General features: G+C 36.3%; 3 protein-coding genes across 4 annotated transcripts; 2 read left to right on the top strand and 1 right to left on the bottom strand.

Moving 5' to 3' along the window:
- Window positions 1-376: 376 nt before the first annotated feature.
- isg20l2 (interferon stimulated exonuclease gene 20-like 2) lies at window positions 377-5,130 on the bottom strand. Of its 2 annotated transcripts, XM_055047384.1 has the most exons (5): window positions 5,013-5,130; window positions 3,815-3,882; window positions 3,076-3,702; window positions 2,467-2,667; window positions 377-1,972 (listed from the first exon to the last, which is right to left on the bottom strand). In XM_055047384.1, the coding sequence occupies exons 3-5, from the start codon at window positions 3,640-3,642 to the stop codon at window positions 1,868-1,870; spliced, it is 873 nt and encodes a 290-aa protein (XP_054903359.1). In that variant the 5' UTR covers window positions 3,643-3,702; window positions 3,815-3,882; window positions 5,013-5,130; the 3' UTR covers window positions 377-1,867. The 2 variants fall into 2 exon arrangements, with proteins under 2 accessions (XP_054903359.1, XP_054903358.1); XM_055047383.1 differs by lacking the exons at window positions 3,815-3,882; window positions 5,013-5,130 and having other exon boundaries at window positions 3,076-3,786.
- Window positions 5,131-5,658: 528 nt separating this feature from the next.
- mettl25b (methyltransferase like 25B) lies at window positions 5,659-10,982 on the top strand. The gene is made up of 8 exons (XM_055047416.1): window positions 5,659-6,019; window positions 6,116-6,234; window positions 7,151-7,367; window positions 7,462-7,524; window positions 7,714-7,851; window positions 8,745-9,508; window positions 10,211-10,395; window positions 10,489-10,982. Exons 1-8 carry the CDS (start codon window positions 5,879-5,881, stop codon window positions 10,596-10,598), a joined length of 1,737 nt encoding a protein of 578 aa, XP_054903391.1. The 5' UTR covers window positions 5,659-5,878; the 3' UTR covers window positions 10,599-10,982.
- Window positions 10,983-15,252: 4,270 nt separating this feature from the next.
- LOC129371052 (uncharacterized) lies at window positions 15,253-25,824 on the top strand. Its single transcript, XM_055047413.1, has 14 exons — window positions 15,253-15,660; window positions 16,903-17,268; window positions 18,208-18,306; window positions 18,522-18,866; window positions 21,032-21,397; window positions 21,567-21,914; window positions 22,139-22,492; window positions 22,583-22,600; window positions 23,090-23,153; window positions 23,238-23,281; window positions 23,859-24,009; window positions 24,342-24,455; window positions 24,654-24,721; window positions 25,139-25,824. The coding sequence occupies exons 1-14, from the start codon at window positions 15,268-15,270 to the stop codon at window positions 25,160-25,162; spliced, it is 2,754 nt and encodes a 917-aa protein (XP_054903388.1). The 5' UTR covers window positions 15,253-15,267; the 3' UTR covers window positions 25,163-25,824.
- Window positions 25,825-25,943: the final 119 nt, after the last annotated feature.

The raw sequence follows: 25,943 nt of genomic DNA, 5'->3' as shown, positions 1-25,943 counted from the left end.
CAGCATATTACTTAATTTTATTGCATTTTCAAAAATGCCTTATTCATCTTAAAATAAATCCTAACTGCATGTGGAGTTCAATTAAAAATCTGCAAACCCAGCAAATTCCTCATAGCTTGGTGGTGGGTTGAATTATGAGCATAGAGCTACTGCTGGGCCATGACTATTATGTGCATTGTATGAAAGGTGTATGGAAAGGTATATACAATCAAAAGGAAAGGGGTAACTATAGCAATATGACCCAGTGGGCAACAAATTCCTTAAAATCAATAATACAGCATTACACAGTGAGAGAAGCAAAGCTTTCATGTGTTTCCAGGTCTTAATATTACAAGTAATCACTTAATCTTTTTCCCCTCTGAAACACAAAACAGTCTTTAAAAACAGAGCAAAGGAATTTTATTAACAAGTCGGTATTTGTCAAACCTCAAATGGAAAAACAAGAACAGTCCTGCATAAATATTATTCAAGAAAGGTTATCCCACCACAAAGAAAAACCTTTATTTAAAATCACTCCCTGAGGTAATAAAAACAAACTAGTGATTCAATTTGCCCTTAAAATGAGAACAAAGATAAACAATATAACCAAGAAAACACTATGATATTTATTTTCCATAACATTATTTACAAGCAAAAGTAGGTGAAGTATTTTTGAGAAATGGTAAAAGACAATGTAACAATTGAGCTACACCTGCCTTAAAAGCAACAACCTGTGCAACATAAACTATTACAAAATGTAAAGATGAAAAACAACCTGCGAGTTTGGTTTGATGTTGAATCATCATTGAATAGAAAGAACTAAGTCTGTTCTTTTGATCCTGGTTTAACTCTATTTTACAGATGTCAATATGTATCTCCATCATATGAGATGATTTTTCAGACTAAACCGATATTAACCAGAAAATAATTTAAAAAAAAAGATGAAGAATAAAAAAGATAAAAATGCTAATTCCAAAACAACAGACATAAAATGAAACAATGAAGGCAGTTACATCAATGATGTCAGAGAATTGTTTATCACACCAAGAACAGATGAGCAGCCGTGAAGAAAAAGGGAGGCTAACAAGAGGCCTATAGCAACAGTAAAGGAGCTGCAGACATCGCTTGGAAGTATGCAGGACAACTTCTGTATGCTAAACATGCCTGGATTATGTGGTATAGTCCCAGAAAACCAAAATGTTTAAACTTTTTAGACAAAATTCCAAAGTTTCATACCACCAGTGGAGTATGATAGTACCAATAGGCTTTCAAACTTCTTAATTATAGAACATGGCTTAAATCTTTGTTTTTAGTGCCATATATATGTGATCCGTTTCATCACAAAATGTGATGAAAAGGATATTCTGACCTAAAAGTGGAATAAAAACCATTTAAACTCAGTTTAACCCTAAGAAAGAATGTTATACAGCCACTCAGTGAGTGGGTGTTCAAATCACATCCATGAAAAGTTCTGTGATAAAAATGTAAAACTTATGGGTACTCCTTCTTTGTAAAACTATACTTTAAACTACTCTTTCAGGTAGTTCATGAACATTTAAACATGTACATGATTAATACATGTGTGAAAAAATATATTACAAAAATATCGAATTGTGCTCATTTCGATGTTACTGTAGATCTTCACTGTACCCAGTGTAACTCTGGGCCTGTGTGCACAAAATAACTCCAAATGTTTTAACATTTGTAAAAATCCTGCTACCAAACATGTTTTAACTTTCAATTATACATGTTTAACCAATAAAGCAAGCTAACAAGAAAGGTACCTTATTTTTTTATGAATGACTTGAATTTCATTCTAAGACATCTTTAAATTTAAAGGCGGTTGAGCTGAGTTTATTTTGCGCTTTCAAATATAGAACTACGTGGGTCAAGATGCGGAGGCGAGAGTCCTCTCCCATTCCTCTTCTACCACCTTGTAAAGCTCCATGGTAGCTTTAGCATCTTCCACAGAAGAGTGGCCCTTTCTTCCAGTCTGAGGACAAAACAGACAGCATTGATAAAAACACATTTTAACCTTCTGGCAGCTTTAAACTCAAGGTTCCAAAGATAATAATGAATGTAATCTGGGAGAGGATTAGCCAGATTATTTACATGATATATGAACACTTGACATCACCTGACATGTGTTTTAGGCAAAAGAAAAAGCTAAACATGAACAAATAAGGGTTTTGATTAAATAATTGCATACATATGCAAAGGATATATTATTATTAACAGAGGAAAAAAAGACATTTCAAAAAACAAAAACAACAATCCCAAAAATATATTTAGCATTTCTTGTAAGAAAAATTATAATTTGCATCACAATCATTTATTTTGTCAGAAAAGATAAATGCTAAACTGCCAACCGCACCCCTTTTTTAGAGTTAAAATGGGTGGGGAGGTGAAGGGACAAAGACAACTGATGTGGAGTGGTGGTTTTAAGTCAAAGAACCGATAACTATTAATCAACATGACTTCACATACCTGGATGTCACGGTTGAAGATGGCTTTGGTAAGTCTCTTCAGTGAGGCACACTCTTTCTCCCCAAAACCAGCCTTCATATTGAGAAGAGGGATTTTCGACGTGTCCCTCGTCAAGGCAGCAGGATGCGTGTAACCGAGGGCCTTGAAGTCGTTATGTATGGCGTGGCCGATAACAATCTTCCCCATGAGCAGCCTTAGGATCTACGGAGTCACAGCACATTTCTGTCATTCTGCTTTGGGAAAGTCATGATGCAAAATATATCCATGCAATTCAGTAGGAACAATTTATATCTAAATTCAGAATGTGTATTCTAATGTTTCAGTTTTCAAAGTTTTGAAATTGGGAAACATTCTCTATTACATACAAGTCACTTTGCTGATTGGTTTTTTTAACCAAGCATTAGTATTTTTGAGACTTTGTGTACAATCACTATGTATAGAAACAGACAGCATTGGGTTTACTTCTGAATTATTGCTCAGGTAAATATAAAGGAACTTCCCTATGAAATGATAAGTTGCAAGTATAAATACTGAGTGCCAAAATCATAGTGAGAACAAGAAAAAGCAAACAACTTGCCGTTATTGTGCTACAAATAACTTTTGCATCACCTCTTTCCTGGCCTGTGCAAATGGTGTGGCTTTGAAGAGATCTCTGGGACGAATACCGCTCCATCTTGTGCGGAAGTCTGTTATATACATGGAGGGCTTGATGAAACTGTCGTAGATCACATCCCCGTCGTATGAGACGATGCTACAGCGAGCCAGCTGACTGATGCTGCCTTTGGGTCCTGCGCCCACCATCTCACAGTCAATGGCGAGGTACTTTGTAGGGTTCCCTGCGGGGGTAGAGAGCTTATGAGTGCTGGATTTGGAGGCGCAGGACAATGTTGCTGTTGTTTTGGTGTTGACTGGTTGGTTTGGCTTTGTATGGCTATTTTCATTTGTCACAGTGAAAGTAGTTGGTAGAGGGTTAAAAGAGGAGGTTGAAGGTCCAGAGTTATGGTCAACAGCACTGGAAGAGGGGTTAGAATGAGGTGAACTTTGGCGTTTCGTTGTCATGAGAGATGGTGCAGGGCTGGTGAAAGATCCATTCTGTTTTGAAGCTCGATTGTGTTCATGGTTTCTCCTTTGATGAGAGTTATCTTTAAAACACTCCTTCCCCTTCAGGTATTTCATTTTTTTTAAAAACCGCTTCTTCTTCCTGTTGCTCTTCTGCTTCTTTGTGGGAATAATTCCCTGCGGGGTATCAACAGAGGAGGAAACACTGATCATAATATCAGACATGTTGAAATATTAAATTCTCAACTCGTTGTGCAACGAATCGATCCAAGATTTTGCTAATGCTCACAGCCTCAAAAAGTCTCTTTTCTTTGAAATCCAAATTGCATCAGATGAAAACAGTTTAAATGCACCACCCTGTAAGACAAAAATACATTATCAAAACAATGTCTTCGCATAGTCCTCTGAAAATGCAGAAGAACAGGTTTAAAGGGGATTCCAAGAAGCTGAACACTAACCAGAAAGAGAACATTACAAATACTCTGCTGACTTTTCTATCTTTAAATGCCAACAAAAAGAATTGACCACAATTTAATTACTAAATGACTACATTTTTTTAAAGCCCTTTAAAAAAAAATCGTCAACATCTGTAGATGCAGTCAGAAAGCTGGTTGAAAAAAAGATTTCTAAACATTCCCCTTTGTATTGTTGGGTTACAAAAAAGGCAAATTTGTTTGAAATATTTTTTGATGTAAAACTCAGAGGATGATGCCATAGAAATTAAAGAAGTATAATCTATCCCGCTCAATCAGACAATAATTTTCAAAACTACAGATCTGGAAACAGCAGCCAGTTAATTAACTAGATAAAGCTTCTTATACTATTCTAATTTAAAGATCAGAGATGTCAGAGGGTATATCATTCTGCCCACTAAGCAATGTTACTAATTACTTATTCTCTGCATTTTAGAATCAGATGTTTTTTGTTTTTTTTTTCTTGAGAGTAAAGATAGACATATTATTGGAAATGCAAAAGTAATTGCAAGGATCTATATGTGAATTATAATGAACATATAGTATTGTTTTTCGGTTTTTACACAATAACTAAACTACGCAACCTTTTTTATGTGTATATACAGTGAAATCGTATTACATTAATTACAAATCACAACAGCATTAACAAACCTGAACTCACTAGCTGTTCTCACTGAGCATAATATGAAATAGTTGAATTCACGTTTATATATATTCTATAGAAGAGAAACACATAATTTAAATTCATGTTGCTTTTTAAACTGTTTTACGAGTAAACAAAACAAAATGACATTCTGGATACAAGTGAATTTTGACACAAAAAATGTGAAACAAGGCTACAAAATAACACAACTCTCCTCTACGTTGTTAAAACTTCGTTTATAACGTTTTATCGCGGGTAGTTAGCTCTCAAAGGCTAATAGTAAGTATAACTAATTAAAATAAAGATAACCGAACGTGAAAAAATAATGCTTCAGTTTGTTTCTAATTTTTTAGGATTTGAACAATACATACCCTAAAAGTAGACTTAGAAACATAGCGATAAAAACATGTTAAAACATCAGCAGCCCGCCCGGAGCACACGAGGATTCCTACTCCGTGACAACGACTGATCAACATCCGGGGCATGCTGCCTTCACGTTAGTAAAACAACGTCCGCATACCACTCAACGTTCCAGTTACTGGAAAGTTTAAGTATTTAAGACATTAAGGAAATAATAATAAGAAAACAATAATTAAGGTGTGTTTTTCGTAATATTCTTTTGAACTACAGATCTCAATGAGGAACTGGCTGATTACATGTATGCAGGGCAAAACAACCTTAATAACGAGAACATTAAAAACCAGAATGCTTAGTACACATCCTCAAAGCACATAAAGACACATGTTTCTTGCTGTAAAATAACAAAATTATTTTTAAACAGTTTTTTTTTCTTGCTCTGGTTTTGCTGTCAAACACGTTTCCATAGAAAGTATTAAATGTACTGTTATCATATAATAATAATAATAATAATAATAATAATAATAATAATAATAATAATAATAATAATAATAATAATAATAATAATAATAATAATAATAATAAATTAGATTTGTAAGTTTAATAACAATAAAGCAGGGGGGCTAAAAAGCTTGTAAATCAGTGAAGCCAGAAATTGCGAGGAGCTCATGAACGCATCGCCAATGTACGCTGGAAAGTTCAGCAACAGTATCTAGCTAGTTTTAAAAAACAGTCAATATTTTTTGTATTAAACGATATCTTGTGCCGTTTCTATAGCTTGCTCTAAAAGCGAATTGCTAGCCTTCCTGGTATTTAAAGTAGTTTTAATTTAAACTGCTTTGAGACGCTAACACGTGTTAGCATTAGCTTGCGGCGACTCATGTCAGAAGGCCTGTCAGCGTCAGCAGCACAGGATGCGGAGTTCAGAGCCAGTTTTACTGCACAACAGCAAAGAGACCTGGCGAGGAGACTCACCACTTTTCTGTCTCAGTACAGTCATTTGACCGACTCTTTTATTATTGTGTGTATACATGTATTTAAACATATCAGTGGAACACAATATTGCATGTTCATCACTTTTTTTTTTCTTTTTTTTAACTGATTGATTGATTCGCAGGAGTTCTTCAGTGAAAATTTGTGGCAGACATTACCCAACACCTGGCAGTCTGTGCTGCAGGATATTTCATATTCACAAATTGCAGAACTACTGCTGGATGCTTCTCATGAAGACAGGAGGTACTGATCATAATGTTGCATTTTTAGAATGGCTCAACCTTTGCTGTTCAATGTAAAAAATTGTAGTCTTAGTAATAGTCTTCTCTGACTATTAGATCTGACATGAACTAAAAAAATAATAATTAAATTGCAGAAACTACACACTTTTGTCAATCTTGTCAGCTCAGACTCTTGTCGACTCTTCTGTTGCTTTTCTATAAAGGTTATTGATTGTTCTCCATAACATAAAGGCTTGAAATATTTAACTCCATGTGTAATGAATATATACAAAAATGTCACTTTCTGGAATGAGTGACAAAATATTGAACCTTTTTAGGCTGTTTTAATTTGAGCTGTATGTATCATAAAATATACAATAATATGTTTCCAAATAGAATAAATATAATCATTTATAAATATGTATCTGTAAAGTCCAGCCCAAACATTGCAAAGTTGTCTCTTGAAATGAAAAATAGACTTTTTTTAGATTGCAGCCAATAGTTAGCCTTTAGAAAACCCACACATGATGTCAAATACATGTTCTGACCTCTTAATCTGAGAAAAACTGGAAATATAGCCAACACTTCCCAAATTATATTAACTTATGAGTTAAACTGAATAATTTTTTCAATGCATTTCATTCGTTTTATGAGGGAATGCATAGAAATATAATGATCCAAATTCTTACACTATATCCTTTTAACCACTGGTAAGTTTATTTGTCTTAACTATTGCCTTTTTCATAGTTTGATACTCTGATAAATTTGGTTGGTTTGATAGATCTTGTAGTCTGTGATCAGTCATGAGGCAAGTTTGACTTTAATTGAACTGTATTTTCATATTTTTATGTTTAAAACACTTGTTTTTTGTGGCAACTAAAACAACATTCAGACATAAAGTGTGAGGTAAATAACAAGTAAAGACTTTGTGATTCCAGATATCCTTCGGTGTGGCCCCTGTCCCTCCTGGCTTTCCGTGCCACTGCTCATGCCCTGGCATTTCCCAGAGAGTGCAGGCCTGACCGAGCCAAGATGGCTGCATCGATGAAGCCTGATGAGTTCCTGGAAAACCAGAGTCAGAGTTCTTTACTGGGCCACATATTCAGGAAGCATGTCAAACCCAAGAAACAGCATGAGATCCGAAAGCTTGGCATGGTACAGGGATTTCTGTTGACTGTAGGTTTACAACATGTTGCCGTTTTTGTCTTAGATATTGGATGATTTGTTGGTTTTCCTTCTTTCTACACAGCTCGTTAAACAACTGTGTGACCAGACAGGCTGCAGGAGAGTAGTGGATGTGGGATCTGGCCAGGTATGATTAGCGTGTATTAACTATCTTTTGGCTGCATTTTAGTGCTTTCTATAAAATTCTTCAGGCCTTATTTTGAACCAGTATAGGAACTGGCTTTAAAATGAAGCTAGTGCATTTCTCTCTTTTATAAAACACAAGGTTTAGTTGGGATACAAATGAATGCTGTGTCTTTTCCAACATTTTATAAAGGGTCACCTCTCCCGTTTCCTGTCCTTTGGGCTTGGACTGTCTGTGACTGCTATTGAGGCTGATCACACCTTGGCTGCTATGGCTTCTAGGTACGATGGGGAGTTACTGTGGGCCCTGGAGAAAGAAAAACGGAAAAAGGTTGGTATTTTGTCACACATATACAGTCAAATAAATATATATATATATATATATATTTGTTTTGATAAGGCTGGTTTGTCAGATTAAAAGTACCTTTTGCAAAAATGACCTCTTCGCGTCTCATTTTCATTCTGCTCACAAAGTTTAATATTTAATATTGATTCTTGGAAATTTATTAGGTAGTAAACAAGATTAAGTATAAGCATTTATGGAGCTGCTTAAAATGTCAGTCTTCAATAGTTATTTTTATAATTTTTACCCATATTTTTCATTGTCCAACTTACCTTAACTTGCTGTTGTGACACCTGAATTTCCCCGCTGTGGGACAACAAGTTCTTCTGTATTCTTCTTTTCCACTGAACTTGCAGTTGCTGTTTTAGCCACTTAGGGGAGGCAAGCTTTATTTAAAAACATCGACATGTTCCAGCCAGGTCAGGTAATTCAAAGAGCTCTGACACAAAATACCATCGATAAATTTAATAGCAAAACAAAAAGAATTTATCTTTATGACACTTAAATCAAATTTGCATAACAATTTTGAACACTGTGTATTTTGTCTATTTGCTCTAATTTAAAATAAAAAGTCTTCATCTCATCAAACACCTCAAATTAGTGTCATTCTTTGGACACCCCTGCTATAAGGCATTTGTTACTGTAATTCATTAAATTAATAAAATAGGATTTATTTTATCTACGTGGCTGTTTTCATGTGGTTATTGTAAAATTAGTTCTGTTTGGAAGTATTTCTCTCTATATTTCAACTATATCTAGATGAGGTCATTTTCTATGATTTCCAATGGTTCTAAAAAAATTTTTGTTATTGAATATTGGATGATTTGTTGGTAATTTTTCAGTAAAAATATACATCAAACTAATAAAAATCTTTGTCTCAGAGCTGCTCCTTTCAACTTTCTGAAGCAGACTCCATTCCTCGGCACATGGCTGGTTGGGTCAACCCCAGGGCATCATGGGAAAGTTTTATCAAGCAGCTGAAAGATGCACATTTTGTCATTGAAGTACCCCAAGCTTCATCTGCACCCATGAAAAAGAGACGTTCAGATGTAAGTCAGACATCACATCCTGAAGGTTCGTCATACAATTCAAACAGTGGGGGTGAACAGATGTTTTTTAAGGGAAGCTGCGGCTCAGACATCCAGGCTGTCTCTGAAGCCGGCATAAACCCAGATGAAAGCCTGCAGCAGGACTATCCGGACTTTGTCTTGACTGGTCTGCACGCATGTGGAGACCTCAGCGCCACTCTCCTCCGCCACTTTGTCTGCTGCCCTCAAGTTCGGGGCATCACCTCTGTGGCATGTTGCTACATGAAGATCACTACCAAAGAAAATCCCACCCCTCCAGGACTCATCTCACCTCCCTCTCCACCCACACCTAGCACTGAGTCATTTCACTTTGAGTTCGGCTACCCAATGAGCTGCTGGGTGAGAGGGTTGCCTGGGCACCAGCTCTCCTATAAAGCACGAGAGGGGGCGTGTCATGCTGTGGAGGACTATGTGCGGCGGCTTGGGGAGGAGAGCGAGCAACTCAGGACACATTGTTACCGAGCGATACTGGAGACGTTCATCAGGGACACGAGACCGGATCTCCGCAGGGCAGGAATCCAGACCATAAAGAAAGCCCACTTGTTACCTTTTACTGAGTGAGTGAATGTCGCAGCCTCCAATCAGATAAAGGTTTCATTTGTTGCATATTCATTGTCAAATTTTCATGACACAGTAGAATACATTTCCTTAAATGTCTTATTCATCAATAAAAACGGTGAGCATTATCAGTCTTTAATTTAAATGAAGAAAATGAGTTAAAATTTATGCAAGTTATTTATTATACAGTACAATTTATAAATACAAATAGCATCAAGTCATAACTATGTTAAACTGACCACACATTACAAATAGAAATGTAAGAAAATCATTGGGACTAGAGTTGCAGTGACAAATCATCTGGTGATTGTAATTGACCAATATTTCAACTGATCAGCCAGACTGTTGTCCTGTAATTCAAAACTCCAAAAATTCATTGTTTTTTCAATCAGTAAATACACCAAAAGTAACCAATGACATGTCGCAATGACTTTCACACCCTGCACTGTGGATCCTGTAACTGAGTGATGTAGACTTATTTCCACTCTTGGAGGTACATCTAATCAGCTCCAAGGAAAATAAACTGCCAGGAAGACCAGATAAATATGTAGATTTCTGTTCTCATATCTTTTTATGTATTAGTTCTTTTTGAGGAATTGGAAGTTTATGTCCTGACATGTTTGTAGACAAATTGTGTTGTTGACTTTCTAAAAAGTTTCCCAGTTTATGACCCGTTTATTGACTTCCATTGTTTCTGGTAGATATGTCCGACTGGGCCTGCCTCGGGTCGGCCTTCCTGCTGATTTACCCCTGGACCAGGAGCGGGTGGAGGCCATGTTGAAGCAACAGAACAAGGTGGTGGTGTACTTCACTTTGAGCCTGTTGCTAGCTCCTGTGGTGGAGACCTTAGTGCTGCTTGACAGGATGATCTATCTGGAGGAAAACGGTGAGCTGCTAGATAGTCTGGAAGGATTATTTCTTTTATAGTTTTGTGTAACTGAACCGCCCCGACTGAATATAACATTTATTATCTCTACAGGTGTGGACAGTCAACTTATTCCTCTCTTTAATCCAAACTTTTCTCCAAGAAACTTTGTCCTTGTTGCTGTGAAGCCATCCAGATATTGTCAACAAACAGACTCCCTCTAATTGTCAACCTGTTGTTTTTAGCAGTATCAAGTCAGGACGATGGATTTCAGAAGATGGATTGAGTGTCTTATGCTCGTTAGGGATTGCAGTAAACTTCATATGGCATATGAAGTTTAAGTTGATGTAGATTGTTGTGTAGAGCTCTCTAGGCAAAACTCGTAAGGAGGAGCAGTGTGTTATTTAAATGAAGTCTTTCTACCATTTAGTGAAGATGTGTTTGACATGTGGTCTTCCAAAGTTTTTCTGAGGGTTTGGTTTCAGTTTACAGAAATAATTGTTGTGACATCACTTGTTTTGTTTTCAGGGTTTTTTCATGAATGCTTCCTTTGTTTCTGCTTTGTGTCTTAACCTGAGAGCAAAAATAAAACTTTGCTTTAAGTGGAACCAGACAAATCTTGATTTATGTGTCTCTTTAATCTTGTTTACAGAGTGTAGATTTCACAACTTAATGCTGAAAGGTTTGTGTGGACCAGTTTTCTTAAATTCCAGGCAAATGTGCAGTTACATTTCAAGCACTTTAAGCATAGCAATTAATAAATAAAAATTCCAAGTTGCTGGATTCTTCTGGACTTAATCAACATCCTAAGAGTAATTCATTTCTTTCATCTTGTGGGTTTTTGATTTCACTCTTTTAAAGATGAGTCAGCATGTCACAGTGACAAAGAATGAGACTCATTTTGAAGGCACTAATGTTGATTAAGAGCAGCTGCAGCTTAAATTTGATTTGTGCAATGTATGTCCTCAGGCTTTCACAAAAGTTATTCTAGTAAAATCTTAGAAAACAGCATCCAACCACTCTTAAAAATCTGAATGTGATCAATTCCGTGCTTTATGGTGCAATTTTTTTTCTTTTTTACTCTATTTTCTGTTTCTTATTTTAGTTAGGCACAGTGCATATCAATTAACACATAAAACACAGTATTTTTAAGTACGGTAAATTGTCTATCCCATATTTTCTATCACGGCAGATTGATAATAAAATGCACATGCAAGATGCTAGAAGTGTGACAAAAGTCCCCCTAAAAGACACGCAAAAGATGTAAAACAATAAAACACAAAGGAAATACAGCTGACACAGAGGATATGTAATTTATTTCGGAGAACTTTTAAGAAGCCACACATTCCGGGCATTTTTTTCTTGTAAAATAAAAGCATAATATCTACACACCTTGCATTCTTAACAATGGGTTGCAACTCTTTGTGGACTACTGAAAACCACACTATGTTATTTACCTGAACTGTTTCACAACATTTGCCATGGAAAGAAAAAAAAAGAGCTTTGGTTCATTCTTGCTGCCTCTTCACAGAGTGCAAGCACATGTGTAGAAATTGCTCACTGCCTGTAGCAGATTAAAATAATCTTCTTCCAATGAAGCATAGACACAAAGTTTCCATTTAATTTCCTGCAACCCAAATAGAAAGATATTTGCTTCCCAATTACATAATAAATTGATTATTTGTAATTTGCAGAATTGAAAAAAGCTGTGGAAAATACAAGGTTTTGTTTGGACTGAAGTTAAAAAAAAGGTTCAAATCTTGAACCAAATATGTGTTTTTTTTTGGGTTTTTTTTCATACACACCTTGTCAGGTATGGTTTATCAAGATAATAGAGGAAATTAAACACGTGTCCCAGACTTAGGCACTCTAAAAAACATGATGACTGCAGAGCATCAGAAAATGTATTAAAAAGCACAGAATGATAGACACTTTAACAGCTAGACTTCTTTTTTAGAGTATGCTTGGTTCAGCAGTGTATAAACTTTGCAATGAAGACAAAAATCAAGTTGAAGGTGCTCACGGGCCACAAAAATAAATTTTTGTGTACAGCTTTCAAAATAAATTTTGAAAGCTGTACATTTCAATAGACATCTTTCATTTTTATCTACCAAACAACTTACTGAACATGCGTGATTTTCATGCATCTAAGTACTACTTTTTATTAGAAAGGGATTTGTAAAACATATTGACCCAACAAATAAAAGCTATTGGACGCAATGTCCTTATTAAAAGAAAGGCAGACAATTTCCACTTACTGTGAGGCCTGTTCTTATTACATTTAGCAAAAAGAACATTTAATACACTTTTGGTGCATTAAATATAAAAAGAAGGTTAATAAAACTGACAATACTTTCTGTTATACTATTGCAATTTCATGGTTTAATTTGTCTGCAGGAATTTCAAACCCTTTGTCTGCATCAACTGCTCTGTTCTTGAATTGTGGGCGGAGGCCAAACAAAATCTTTCAGAAGGCCGCAAATGGTCCTTAGACCACATTGTGGACCCCCTTGTTTTAAGTATTTGCTCTTTGGCGACACTAAAGCATTTAGTGGTATGTGCATGTGCGCATTTTCTCAGAGCTTTGTCGTCAAACATAATTTCCAGTTTTATGTAATTGTGTGATTCATTCTTTCACCAGTAAATGTTTTGGGGTCTTTTGCAATCTGTAAATCTGCCTTCTTTCATCAAGTAACTCCACCGTCATCTTCTCACAGGCCATTTTGTTTAAGAAAGAATTGAATTTAGCAGGGGTTCACATGTTGGATGGTTTAAAAAATAAAAAATTATGTACTTTGTTTACTTACTTGGAGTGCAAACAGTTGGTAATCTCTGTTGCTTTGTTAATGTTCCATCTTGAAGTTTGATTTATTGTGCCAACTTTCTGCAACCCATTTTTACCGCGTAGCTCTTCCACACAACAAAAGGTTTAATCACAACCAACTGTTGCCCACTGAGGTCCGGACGCTCTGAACTGAAACCTAATCACACACAAAAAGGAGCCTCTGATATAAAATAACATACACAGAAAAGTTTGTGAAACAATTTAAAATCTAGTTTTCAAAATAGTGTTGCTTAACAGATGTTGTATTTGAATAATTTTGGAATATGAAATTGAATTGTACAGTTATCAGTTTATAATGCTTTTCCTTTTCTTCCGAAATAACGCATAAAACCACATACTTACAAAAAGAGATAGCACACACATATTAGTTTAGTTAGAAGCTTTTCCTGGGTTTCAGTTTAGAGAGTTTTTGGAAATGGTAAAGACAACAGTTCTTCCTGTTACGTTAGAGGTGGGCTCCAACACCTGGAGCTGAACCACAACTGCAATTTGTGTCTTGAAAACTGAAAGCTTTTATACTGCTCATTCCAATAAAACAAATGAAAAAAGTAAGAGTGAAATTGATATAAAAAGTCTACTCAGCCTTGTTAAAAATGCTGTCATGACCTAAAACAGAGAAAGTATTTCAAAACTTTCTGCCCTTATTAGCAATTGTTTGTTAAAAATAACAAACAATTTTCTTCAAGAGAATCATGGGAAAAAATAAAAAGTTCAAGAACCTGCAAAAGTGTGAACAATCTGAAATGAATACTTTGTTGAATAACATTCTTAATTAATCTCAGGCTTTTTTGAATCCTGGTTAGGCCCGAACCTTCATAATATAGTGCAGCCATGGTTTTAGTGACTTTGATGTATGATTGGACTCACAGTAATGTGCAAATAGAGTACGTCTTCATCATCAACTTTGGGGCTCAAACCTGAAGGTTTAGGCTTGAATCATGTCAATGATTTCATTCTATTTTCCAAAAAGTCTTCCACCTTCTGAAAAATGCAGCTCCATGATATGATGGCACCACCACTGGATGTTAGTGTAGGTCTATGGTGTCTTCTGGTGATACTGGTGTGCTTGACCATTTGGCCTAAAGTTCAAGGTTGGTTTCATTAGACCATAACTGATTATTCCATGAAGTTTTGAGACATTTTATCCAGGCCATAATGTTTTCTTTTGATTAAAAGGCTTCTGTCATTTTTCCCAACTTCATACTCCAAAATGGAAAATACACTCTTTTTTATTAGTGAAAAATATAACATATGTAGAAAGTAGACATATGTTAAAGATAGAAGAAAGTAATTTTTCTTTTTTTTATCCATTACACAAACCTGGCTTTTTAACATGACTGTCTAAATGTTTTATGCACTTTCTGAATTGAGAAGTCTTGGTACTCTAAATGGTTAAAGGACTTTATGTGGAAACAACAACAAGCCTTTCACTTCTGCATCTCTCATGCTTACTTAACTATAACCACATGACAAAGACGCGCTGACCTTCAAAACACATTCTCCAAATGTTGCGTGTTCATCATTAACATTTTATATTATTCATGCCTTCTGATTTGATTTTATTAATAGTGACTAAAGGGACTTTGAGACAAAAAAGAGCACATTTGGTTTCCATTTGTTAAAACTGCCCCCATCACATGTACACAATGCTCTTGCTGTTCCTGAGCAAAAAGTTATTTTTCATAACACCAAAGCTTCCTTATTTTTCTGCTGAAATACTGATTTATGGAACAAATGTTTTACACCTTTCTTCAACCACAAAGCATATTATTACAAGCAGATGTGCTGCATGCCACAACTCTCTCGAGCATTTAGACTGAATACTTCAGAGAAGCCAGCATGACTGCTATTTTATTTTTAGGATCATTTTGATGTATATTTTACTAGCGTCCCTAAACCACTAATAATGGTTTAGGGACATAATGCTCATAATGTAAAAGAAAAAAAAAAACATTACTGAATTTGTACTCCTCCTCCTATAAAGCAAGGGGATGCCAGTACAACCCACCCAAAAGCTTTAAAACAGTTCAAGACTTTGTTTGAGAACCATGAGGCTATTCTTTTCGGTGTGTACCTGTTTGCTGCTTTTTCTGCAGCAGGCACAATCCAAGACAGATGGCAGGACAACCTGCAAGCCAGTAACAGCCAGCTTCTGTCAAGGTTTGGGATATACTTCGACTCCTTACCCAAGCGGGGCCCAAGGGTTCAGCCTGTACCAAGTTGGCAAGATGGTGGAGACCGCCTGCTCACCACATATCGCCACGGTCATGTGTCGCGTTGTTGTACCTGAATGCGGTTCAGAAAATGAAAGCCAGAAGAAGCCATGCCGAGCACTCTGCGACAAGGTCAAGAGGGATTGTGAGTCCACTCTAAGAGCAAAGTGGTTGTTCTGGCCGTCGAGGCTCCGGTGTGACTCATTACCAGTTTCTAACTGTGTGCAGGTTAGTTGATCAAGTTTTCACTTTAAGTTCATAGGAGGGACAAACGGAGTTTTCAAAATTAGTAACTTCTTTACCGTTTTTAACTTTGTGGTTCATGAAATGTGAGACATCACTTAATGCCAGGGGTCTTCAGCTCCATTCCTCAGGAGTTGCTGTCCTCGTAACTTTTAGATGCATCACTGTTCCACATCTGAATTAGATTGATTATCGTCAGGGCTCTGCAGAACATAATGATATAATTAAGACATTTGACTCAGATGTGTTGAAAAGGGAACAAAGGCATCATTCAACATAGCTTTGATAAGTCTTTATAAAAAATACCATTGCAAATTATTCTTTAGGTAGAGACAAGTGTGGGTGGTATTGTCATTGCATGACTAATTTGATTAAATCAATCAGAATTTATCACCTGGAGATGTAAAGTTATTAAAATAGTGAGCTCATTAATAGTATAAACCTTGCAACACTCAGTGCAAAAAAGAACAGATGACCTTTCCTCTTGAAGGCTGCAGCAGATGCAGACAGATGTATAACCAGATACCTCCATAGGATAGCTATAGGCCAAAAAGGGGAACTGAGAGATGCAGGGCATTAAATTTTCCAGTTCAGCAACACACCCACACCCCCAGTGCAGACCAAATCTAGAACCCAGTCATCCTGCTGGCCAGACATCCACCTGATGCACCAGAGCAAGACTGTCCAACCATATATCCCAAGACCATCCCCACATCGCCAGTCCTTTGCAAACTGGTACTGGTGCAGAGGCATGGGGCTGGGGGAAGAACCGTGCCACATGCCCAGCTCCCAGCCACGCCCATCCTTGTTCCGGGTGCATTCATGGGTATTTGTTTTAATGTAAAATGTTGCTATGAATGTGGTTTTGCATGACTATATTCAAACTCTTGATCAACAAGGGTGTTGAAGATTTCACCACTTGCTTCCTGGCCCTAATCTGAAGGCCATAATTTTATAACTAAAAATGTTTGCACAAGATGGGGCCAGAAAAGCAGTTAAGGAGTACTCCTTCCACCTATACACCCCACCCTGCAAAGTCCATCATCCCATCATCCCAATCATACCAATACCCATTCCAAGATCCTTAACTTGTTCATTACTCCCCTTTGTCTAGAGTTTATTTTAGATCTAATCCAAAAACTTATATATAGATATATGTATAATTTTTTTTAATCACAACTGACACTGTAATACATTTTAAGATGATCATATTTTTTGTTCTAACAGGGTGAAGACAATTCTGTGACTGAAGCTCCTCCAGCAACATGTGAGGCAATCACTGTCCCTTTCTGCTCTGGCCTGCCTTACAATGAGACCATTCTGCCAAATAGACTAGGTCACAAAACCCAAGCTGAAGTAGGCCTGGAAATACACCAGTTTACGCCCTTTGTGAAAGTGCAATGCTCTCCTCACCTGAAGCCATTCCTCTGTTCAATCTACACACCAAAATGTGTCTCAGCAAAACTCCAGCTACCCTGCAGAACACTTTGTGAACGGGCACAGTCTGAATGTGCTTCAATGATGAGCTCAAATAACTTTCAGTGGCCCAACTCCTTAAAGTGTGAATCTTTTACAACTGAGTCTTGTAAAAAGGTGAGCTTGTTGGATCAATCATAACTAAAATATAGTTCAAAATTTAGTAGAAATTTTGATTGTTTGAACTTTCTATAATTCCACTTTTTAATTTTTTTTGGTTGGACTTTCATTGATCAAATTGTGTTTCGTGCTTCAAGTTAAACAAGGCTTCCAAAATAGCTTTTATTGTTAAAGATGTTTTCAGTTGTGAGCCTCCCAACCTACAGAAATCATGTTAACCTTGGATCGTTGTTTTAAGCAAGGTTTCTACACAGTCTTGAAAAGTTTGCAAAAGTTTGTAATTTTATATTTTTACATTCTGGAAAAAAGAGAGAATAAAAAATATTTGGTTTTACAGAATTTATTTATTATTTTGAAGTCTTTATGTACAAAACATGTAAATTCATATCCATTATCTTTAAATTGACTATTGTTGTCTTGACTGGATTTTGTGGGGATCCATGAAATTATTTGATGATTCTTAGACTGGTGTTTATGACTGGATATGGATTAAAACTTCTTTGTTCTCAAACTTTTACAATCACAATAAATTGTATCAAAATTTACAATCTGTTCTTTAAACCATCTGTAGGTCATGGAGGATTGTTTTGTTCAGATTTTACAAACCTAATTGTTGTTGATTTTAAAGTAGAGCTGATTTTACCAGGACAGAATAAAAGAAAGTAAAATTATTTACCAAAATTCTGAATTGGAGGCCAAAGTGAGCATCATATTGATTCATGATTTGTAGAAAATACAGGTAATTAAGTCAAATTAGGAGATTTAGGTTTACATTTGAAATTTGAACCTGAAAAAGGGATTTTGGGAAGACAACTTAAGCGTCTTATTGTAAATAGTTGATGTAATTTATTCTCTGTGAAAATTCAGTAAGTAACTTCATCTTTCTTGTGCCAGCTTTTAGCAGCCAGGCTCTAACCACCCATGTTTTTTTTGCAGAGTGGTGACTCAGAAGCATCTCAATCACAACCAGATGTTGAGCATTCTTCACGGATTTTGGTCAGTCGGGTTGAAGTTTCCCAGAACCGACCACCTGCTGTGAGACAGCTTTGTTTTTATTGCATGTTGAGCATCGTTTTGTTTTGTGACCTGTGGTCTTAAATGAGCACCTTGTTTGTAAAACGTCCATTGGTAGACTCTTTCTCCACCTCCCAATAAAAGCAGCACACTGAGCTGAAGTTTTGGAATACGGGCTGTTGTCAAGAGTCATGAAGCTTTTATTCTTAGTGGTTCTGTGCATGCACGTTTTTCAGCAGGTGCACTCTGGGAGAGATGACAGTTCAAGCTGCAAGCCGCTAACAACCAACTTTTGTCAAAGTGTGGGATACAAAACTACCCGTTATCCAAATGGAGTCCAGGGCTTCAGCGTGCATCAGATTGGCCAGATTGTGCAGACGGGCTGTTCCCCACATGTCAATATCCTGATGTGTCGTGTCGTCGTGCCTGAATGTGGCTCAGGGGATGAAAGTCGAGTGAAACCATGCCGGGCTCTTTGTGAAAAGGTCAAGAAGGATTGTGAGCCTGTCTTAAGAACTAAACGACTCTCTTGGCCAACAACGCTTCGGTGTGAAAGTCTTCCACTGACTGACTGTGTTCAGGTAAATATCAGACGTTTCTAAATTTACAATTATGTAGGTTCTTTAATTTCTTTAGTGAGTTAGTTTAATAAATTAAGTAATTTTGTTTTAGTTTGCACATGAAATTTTAAAGCACATTAAACGTAATCATTATTGTACTCTAATGTACTGGCTGTAGTAAACCATAAAGATGCCTAAAATTTTGCAAATTATAAATGAGTAACTATAATACTACTGTCAAAGGTATTCATGCACCTTACATTTAAACAAGCATCAATATATTTTAGAGTTTTTTGTTTTTTTATGAGATAGACTAACACAAAGAAGCACATCCTTGTGAAATTGAAAGAATACATTTCATTCTTTAACCACAAAAAATAGTAACACGTGGTTTACATTTATATACAATTCCAAGTCTTTTGCTACCTGTCAAACAGTTTCTACCCAGATTTGTCTGTATTTAATTCCATTCACAATTCCATCAACTCTGACCAGATTCTCTGTCCCAGTGTGGAAAAACATCCACACAGCATGATGTTGCTTTTAGGGTGATCTGCAGTGGTAATTAGCATGCAGATCATAAAGTTCACATTTGGCCAGATTTCATCATAGCACCTTCCTCTCCTATGTTTGCATACCTCAAATGGAAATTTCTTTATTAAGCTTCTGAGCTTCCACATCACAGAGCACCTTCTCTGCTTCTACAGACTAGCTGCAGCAGACTAACAATTAACAAATACCTGTTGGAAGTGCATATCTGCTGAGCTACTACAGTACCCCTAAGATCAGTCATAAATGGCATGATGGAGGAGCATTGTTGTGATGATGTACTGAAGTGTCAGAAGAGTACGTTTCTTCAACAGAGATAGAGGCCAATTTCAAGGCGTCAATTTGCAAAGTCAAAGTTTTAAGTTATGTTTTATATTTACAAAATCTTTATAACAATGGAAAGTAACATAGTTACTTTATTGTGCTATGAAATGGCCCTTTGTGCCTAGAAAATACATAATGCCCCCATTTTACTCCTTTTTATATTATGGAAGATGGCAGGTCATTGTTGCAAAACTTTTTAAACTGTTAGATGATGGACTGAACAGAGCTCTGTGAGAAGTTCAAAGTGTAGAAATTTATTTCATAGTCTAACTTACACTAATGAGCTGTACACGCTCTCTGAGCCAATGTTCAATAGCTGGCTTCAAACCAGACTCATCTGGCCAGCCTGAGTGGGACCAGAGCTCTCAGCATCCAAGGAAGTGAAGTGGGACCAGGCTCAAAGTGTGAATGAAAAAACACTGGACCTGAGTTTGAAGGCAAGCCAGGCAGCTGGGCATAACGCATCTCTGAGGTTGCATGCAAGTCATACAGATTGCCCCCTTTTTCAAATCTCTTTTCACAGGCAACCTGGCATGCATTTATCTCTTGAGCTGCAATATGTAGTTTGTAAACTTGTAGAAGAAGGTGGGTTTGGATAAAGGGAATGTTCTGGATAATGCTCTAAACGCTACTTTTGAAAAGAAACTCAGCAAATGATCCAGAAAACACATTTCCCCATTAGAATCTTCAAAAAGACAGGAGAGCGGACAACATCATCCAACAGGAAAATTACCTAACAATACAGTCCAAGCTACAATGGAATGATTTAGCTCAATTCTCAATTATAGAAAAGATTAAGGTCCTTACCTAAATCTCATTTAGAAGTTGTGTCAGCCTTTCATACTCACAACTTGAACAATTTTGCAAATAGGAGTAGGCAAACAGTTCCGCTTTTAGATGTGTAAAGCTGGCAGATACATACTACCAACAACTACCATTTGTAATTACAATAAAGAAGCATTTCACAAAATATGACTGAGACATGCATGTGTTCAAGATGTTTACTTGTACAAAAACAACAAGGTATAATTATCCTTCCAGATCACAAGTATGTGCCACTTTGTATTGGCCTATCACAAAAACTCCCAATAAAATTGATTGACATGCTTGAGTGAAAAAGTTATAATCACGAATGATCAGTTCAAAATTAGGATCCTACTTTTAAATAAGTAGCAATCTAAACCTATTTTCTGCTACAAAAATTAGAAAATGCAAAAATGTGACACTAATTACAATCAGCAAGGCCAAAGATGAGGAACTTGGAGGAATAGATGGATAGATGATTCATGATTTCCTTTTTTTTTTGCTTCCAGGGTCCACCTGTCCCTGTTACACAAGCCCCACCAGGAACATGTCAGCCAATCACAGTCCCTATTTGTGAAGATGTGTCTTACACAAACACTATTCTGCCCAATATTCTAGGCCACAAATCCCAACAAGAAGCAGGCCTGGCAATTAATCAGTTTCTGCCACTTATAAAGGTTGAATGCTCTCCTCACCTTAAGCCCTTCTTGTGCTCAGTCTACACACCTAAATGTGTGTTAGGAAGACCTCAGGCTCCCTGCAGGACGCTGTGTGAAAAGGCCCGCTCAGGTTGTGGAAGACTGATGAGCAGTTTTGGTTTCCCTTGGCCTGAATCCTTAAAGTGTGAGTCATTTACCACAGAGTCATGTGAAGAGGTAAGGTTCCCATTTCACTGTTATTTCCATTCTTTCATTTATGAAATAGAAATTATTTCATAAATGGGAAATTTATTCCTTTGCTTCCACTGAATCTACAAAAAAAGCATTGCTTACAATGAAATAATGAAAATGATCTTGATGTTGACGTATTTCTTTATTTTTCCAGTCTTCTGTCGTTCTTGGAACATGTCAGACCATGACTGCTCCTTTCTGCAAAGACATGTCTTACACAGAAGTATTTCTGCCCAACAGTTTTGCCCACAAAACGCAGGACGAGGCAAATCTGGCGCTAGATCACTTTACGCCTCTTGTGCAGCTTGAATGCTCTGCTCATTTGAAGCCTTTCCTGTGCTCTGTCTACCTTCCCAAATGTGAGTCTGGGAAGGAACTGACTCCCTGCAGGACGCTCTGTGAGAAGGCTCGATCTGGCTGTGAGCCGCTGATGAACAGGTTTGGCTTAAACTGGCCTGAAAACCTGAAATGTGAAGCGTTTACCACAGAGTCATGTGAACAGGTATGTCTTCTGGTTTTCTACTAAATTTCAAATAGGTCTATTCCAAATGAGATGGCCTATTTGAACCCTATTAAACATGGAAGTAAATACATACTGGTATTATTACAGGGCAGAGCCAGAAGTGAACAACAGGGACTTATTTATCTAATATAAATGAGAAATGTTGCAGCTTATTGAAGCAGGGGTGCACGCAAAAAACACTCAATTTGTATTTGTGTGTGCAGTATGGAATGAGAAGCAGTGACAAGATGTGTGAGCCCATCACCATACCCATGTGCCAGCGCCTGTCCTACAACCAGACCATCGTCCCTAATCTTCTAGGCCACACAAGTCAGCGGGAGGCCGTCATGAAGATGTCTTTCTTCAGCTCTATTGTGCAGACGGTCTGCTCAGCAGACATACAGCTGTTTCTGTGCAGGGTGTATGCCCCAGAGTGTGTGGAGGGGCAAGTCCTGCGTCCCTGCAGGTCATTCTGTGAAAAAGCCAGAAGGAACTGTGAGAGTTTCATGAACAGTTTTGGTGTCTCCTGGCCAAATGAGCTGCAATGTCATGCATTCCCAGAGGAATCATGCATATCTGTAAGAAATAAATACTAAATATTAAAAATGTTGACTTAAAGGGTAGATTTTTATATTTTGCATGTAAATTTTTTTCTCTTTCTTCCTCAGGAAGAAAACACAAAAGAGGTAAGACTGCCTTAGTAATTAAAAAAAAAAAGTTACATTCTTGGATGTAAACTGTAAAAAATCTAATTCTAAATGTGGATTGAGAACACAGCTGTTTGCTGTATGAACATTAACTTCCTAAGAAAAGTGAATTGTGGATATTTAAGCAAAAACACAAATAGCACAGAAGAATATTTGACAGCCTTTGTTTCTGTTAGCTATGATGATTATCCAGATACAATTTATAAAAACATGACATTTAAAATGAAAATATTATATCTGAACATTATAATTTTTATTTTAATTTTTATGCAGAAATGTTGGCTTAGTGAAGTCTATTGAATACAAGCTTTGAGGATTTTATTTTTAATTGGCACTTTTAATCTAACAAATAAGCCTCACCAGACACATATTCTAATTGATTGAATATCTAAAGAAACCCTTTCTATATATATATTTTTAAAATTATGACAGTGTGTATTACTGTGTTCATTGTTTGTTTTCCTTCAGATGCTGAGTGACAAAGAGGTTCTTGCTAAGCTGAACGCTGGTGGCTACACAGTCCGCGGCGAATGTAAGTTTATATTCACAGTTTAACAATATTGCATAAATAGAATAGGAATCTGTTACTAATGTTTCACCCCATTGTTTAAAACAGCTCTCACTCTCAAGACTGCACACCTGCTGTTGGTGCTGATGGATGTATCCTTTTGAAATGAATATTCTGGATTTTTTTCTTTTTTCTTTTGCATAAATGTTGATTTTCTTTTGGTATTATTGGAGCCATACATCAAACGGGTTGACAATGGTTAGAAGGATTGAGGGTGTCATTGCTTTGTTGTTTTATTCTTCCATATGGTGGCTGTTTTCCGCCTAATGAAAAAAGTAAGGAGCGCCATCATGTGGGGGAGTTTAGAACTGCTGCTATTATATTCAAATCCACTATAGTTTAGCTGTGATAGTTTCTTGAAGAGGGCCGTAGCTGAGGTGACGCTGCCAACAATTAAATGCGTCCTTCTCCTGCTATTCACCTTTTACTTGTTATTACTTGTTATTACTGTCTTTTTTGTGTAACTTCTCTCTATTCTTGATTGCTGCTTCAGAACAGAAGCTGTTTCTGCTGATGGTTCTGTTAAATTATTTTGTGTTTTTCTACTGACTAGACAAGCTATGCTGACATAACTGGGAGAAAATACATGTAAGACCCTCACCAAATGATCCTCGTCACAGTCTTGATTGAACATGTGAAGTTTTTCTGTTCTTTAACTGACACTTTCAGGCAGATAAAACTGGAGACCTGGATGTGGTAGAGTTTTTCAAACTGGAGCACTATGTGGCTGGAATCAGGAGAGAATATTTGGGAAACTATGACAGCAGGGGTCCATCTACCGTCACACAAACCCAAATGAAAAAGGTGGTTGCTTCCCATGGTATGTTATGTGTTTATTATTAACATGTGCAAAATGTTCAGCAAATAAATAAATAAATAAAATTCCCTAATATTGATGCAACACAAATATCAGAAATGGAAATATATTTCTAGCTGTGCTGTTACACCACCAGTGTCAAATATAACATTTAAATGTAAGCTACTTACATTTGTAATAAATGCTAATAGGCATTTATTGGACATTTTTCTTGAAGTAAGTACCCGCACAAAATAGGATTTTTAAAATTTTTTTGGGATAAAATAGGATTTGTTGCATATTTTTCAAATTTGCAGTTGTTTTTATTTGACTAATTCCTGCTCTCTACCTTGCAGAATTCAATTTAGATGAGGCAACCTTCAGAGCGCTTTGGCTTGAATACAGCTCCAAGGGTGGAGTTAACTATGACAATTATGTTGCAGCCCTGACAAAACTTAAAATCCTTAAAGGTACTTTCATAAAAACCTTTAAAATCTTCTATGTTGCAACACTTGATATTGATTATGGTTTGGCTTTTGTTCGCATGAAGGTGCAAATGATGTTTGTCTTCCATCATGTTCTAAGCAACAGTAGGGTACATGTCACTAACAATCAGTTTACACAGTGAAGATTTGGAGTGAATTTTCGATTGTTGCTTCTTTTCTCAGATCGCTTCCAGGCTCATTTGCTGAATCTCTCATGTGACTGCAGGGTTGCAAGTTTCTCATTCAACCAGGTGAGTAGAGTCTGTTGTTTTTTGGAAAATCAGTTGTATCTCTGGTAGATTTTACCAACTAATATTTACAATCTTACAGATTTCAAATATGATAATTGGAGATCAGTCATTCCTTCATCATAGTTCTTTCTGATGAAGGATATCGATGAAGCAATCAATATCCTAATTTAATTGGCTTAAATTAGCTTTTTAGTTCATTTAAAAACATTGACTGTTAAACCTATTTACAAAGGATTTCAAATTGTGACATCTGCTATTATTTACTGGGTATTTACATTAATGTCAAAATAACTAAGGGCCAAAAAGGAAGGAATTTAATAAAGTTGTATTTTGCCTCCATAGTGTTATTTTACAGAAACTCTCCATATAATTATTCAGTTTGACATTATTTGTGTATTTATTTTGTTTATCTTCCAGTTCATGAAAGCTGCCATAATCTGAGGATCAGCAGAACTCATCAAACTCCACAACACCTCATTAGATTTGAAATAAAGCATGTAAAATACTGTGTTGTAATTCCTGAAGTCGGCTATTAGTTTATTAGTGCTTCTATAGTCATAACTCACATTTATGGGTTTACTGATTTATTATTGAAAATAATGTATTTCCTCAAACCTGAAAAAATATTTTAGTACCTGACAAAAACATCCTACTGACTCTGGGGCAATAATTTGAGGAAGAAGTTTTTACTACTAAACAGACTTTATGATTATCGATAAAAAAGATTAAACGTACAAAGAAGAAACATCTGATTGCAGCAAACATTCTGTTAGTATGCCTGCAGAAAATGTAAACTGACGTAGCTAAATAATTAAATGCAATGATCTAAATTTTTTATGGTTGGACACTGGAAACATTTTGAATCAGAAGAGAAAATATTACATGGATATTTGGAAGTGTTTATTTCTTCAATTGAAAGTCTTTACATTTCTTCATACATACATTAAGTCTTTAATCACTTGATTTGTTCTCTGCTTACTGAAAATCAAGTCATCATTATTAGTCTCAAATCAACAGATCAATTTAACACTAGGCTGTTGTATTTAATCAAAAACATTCCATCTGTAAAAGATACATCACAAAGATAAATCTTTTGTTCTGAACATGATCTGTTTTGTTTATTGTGTGATTTTCTTACTAGCAACTTGAAACAAAAACAAATATCAAGACAAAAATCTAAATACAATCTTGTTGAAAGGAACAGAAATCCTGAAGTGTGAAA

This window comes from Poeciliopsis prolifica, unplaced genomic scaffold (genome assembly GCF_027474105.1).
Source record: "Poeciliopsis prolifica strain line A6 unplaced genomic scaffold, Auburn_PproV2 SCAFFOLD025, whole genome shotgun sequence".
Taxonomy (NCBI): domain Eukaryota; kingdom Metazoa; phylum Chordata; class Actinopteri; order Cyprinodontiformes; family Poeciliidae; genus Poeciliopsis; species Poeciliopsis prolifica.
The sequence above is the reverse complement of the archived record's forward strand: the minus strand, read 5'-3'. Positions and strand labels throughout refer to the sequence as shown.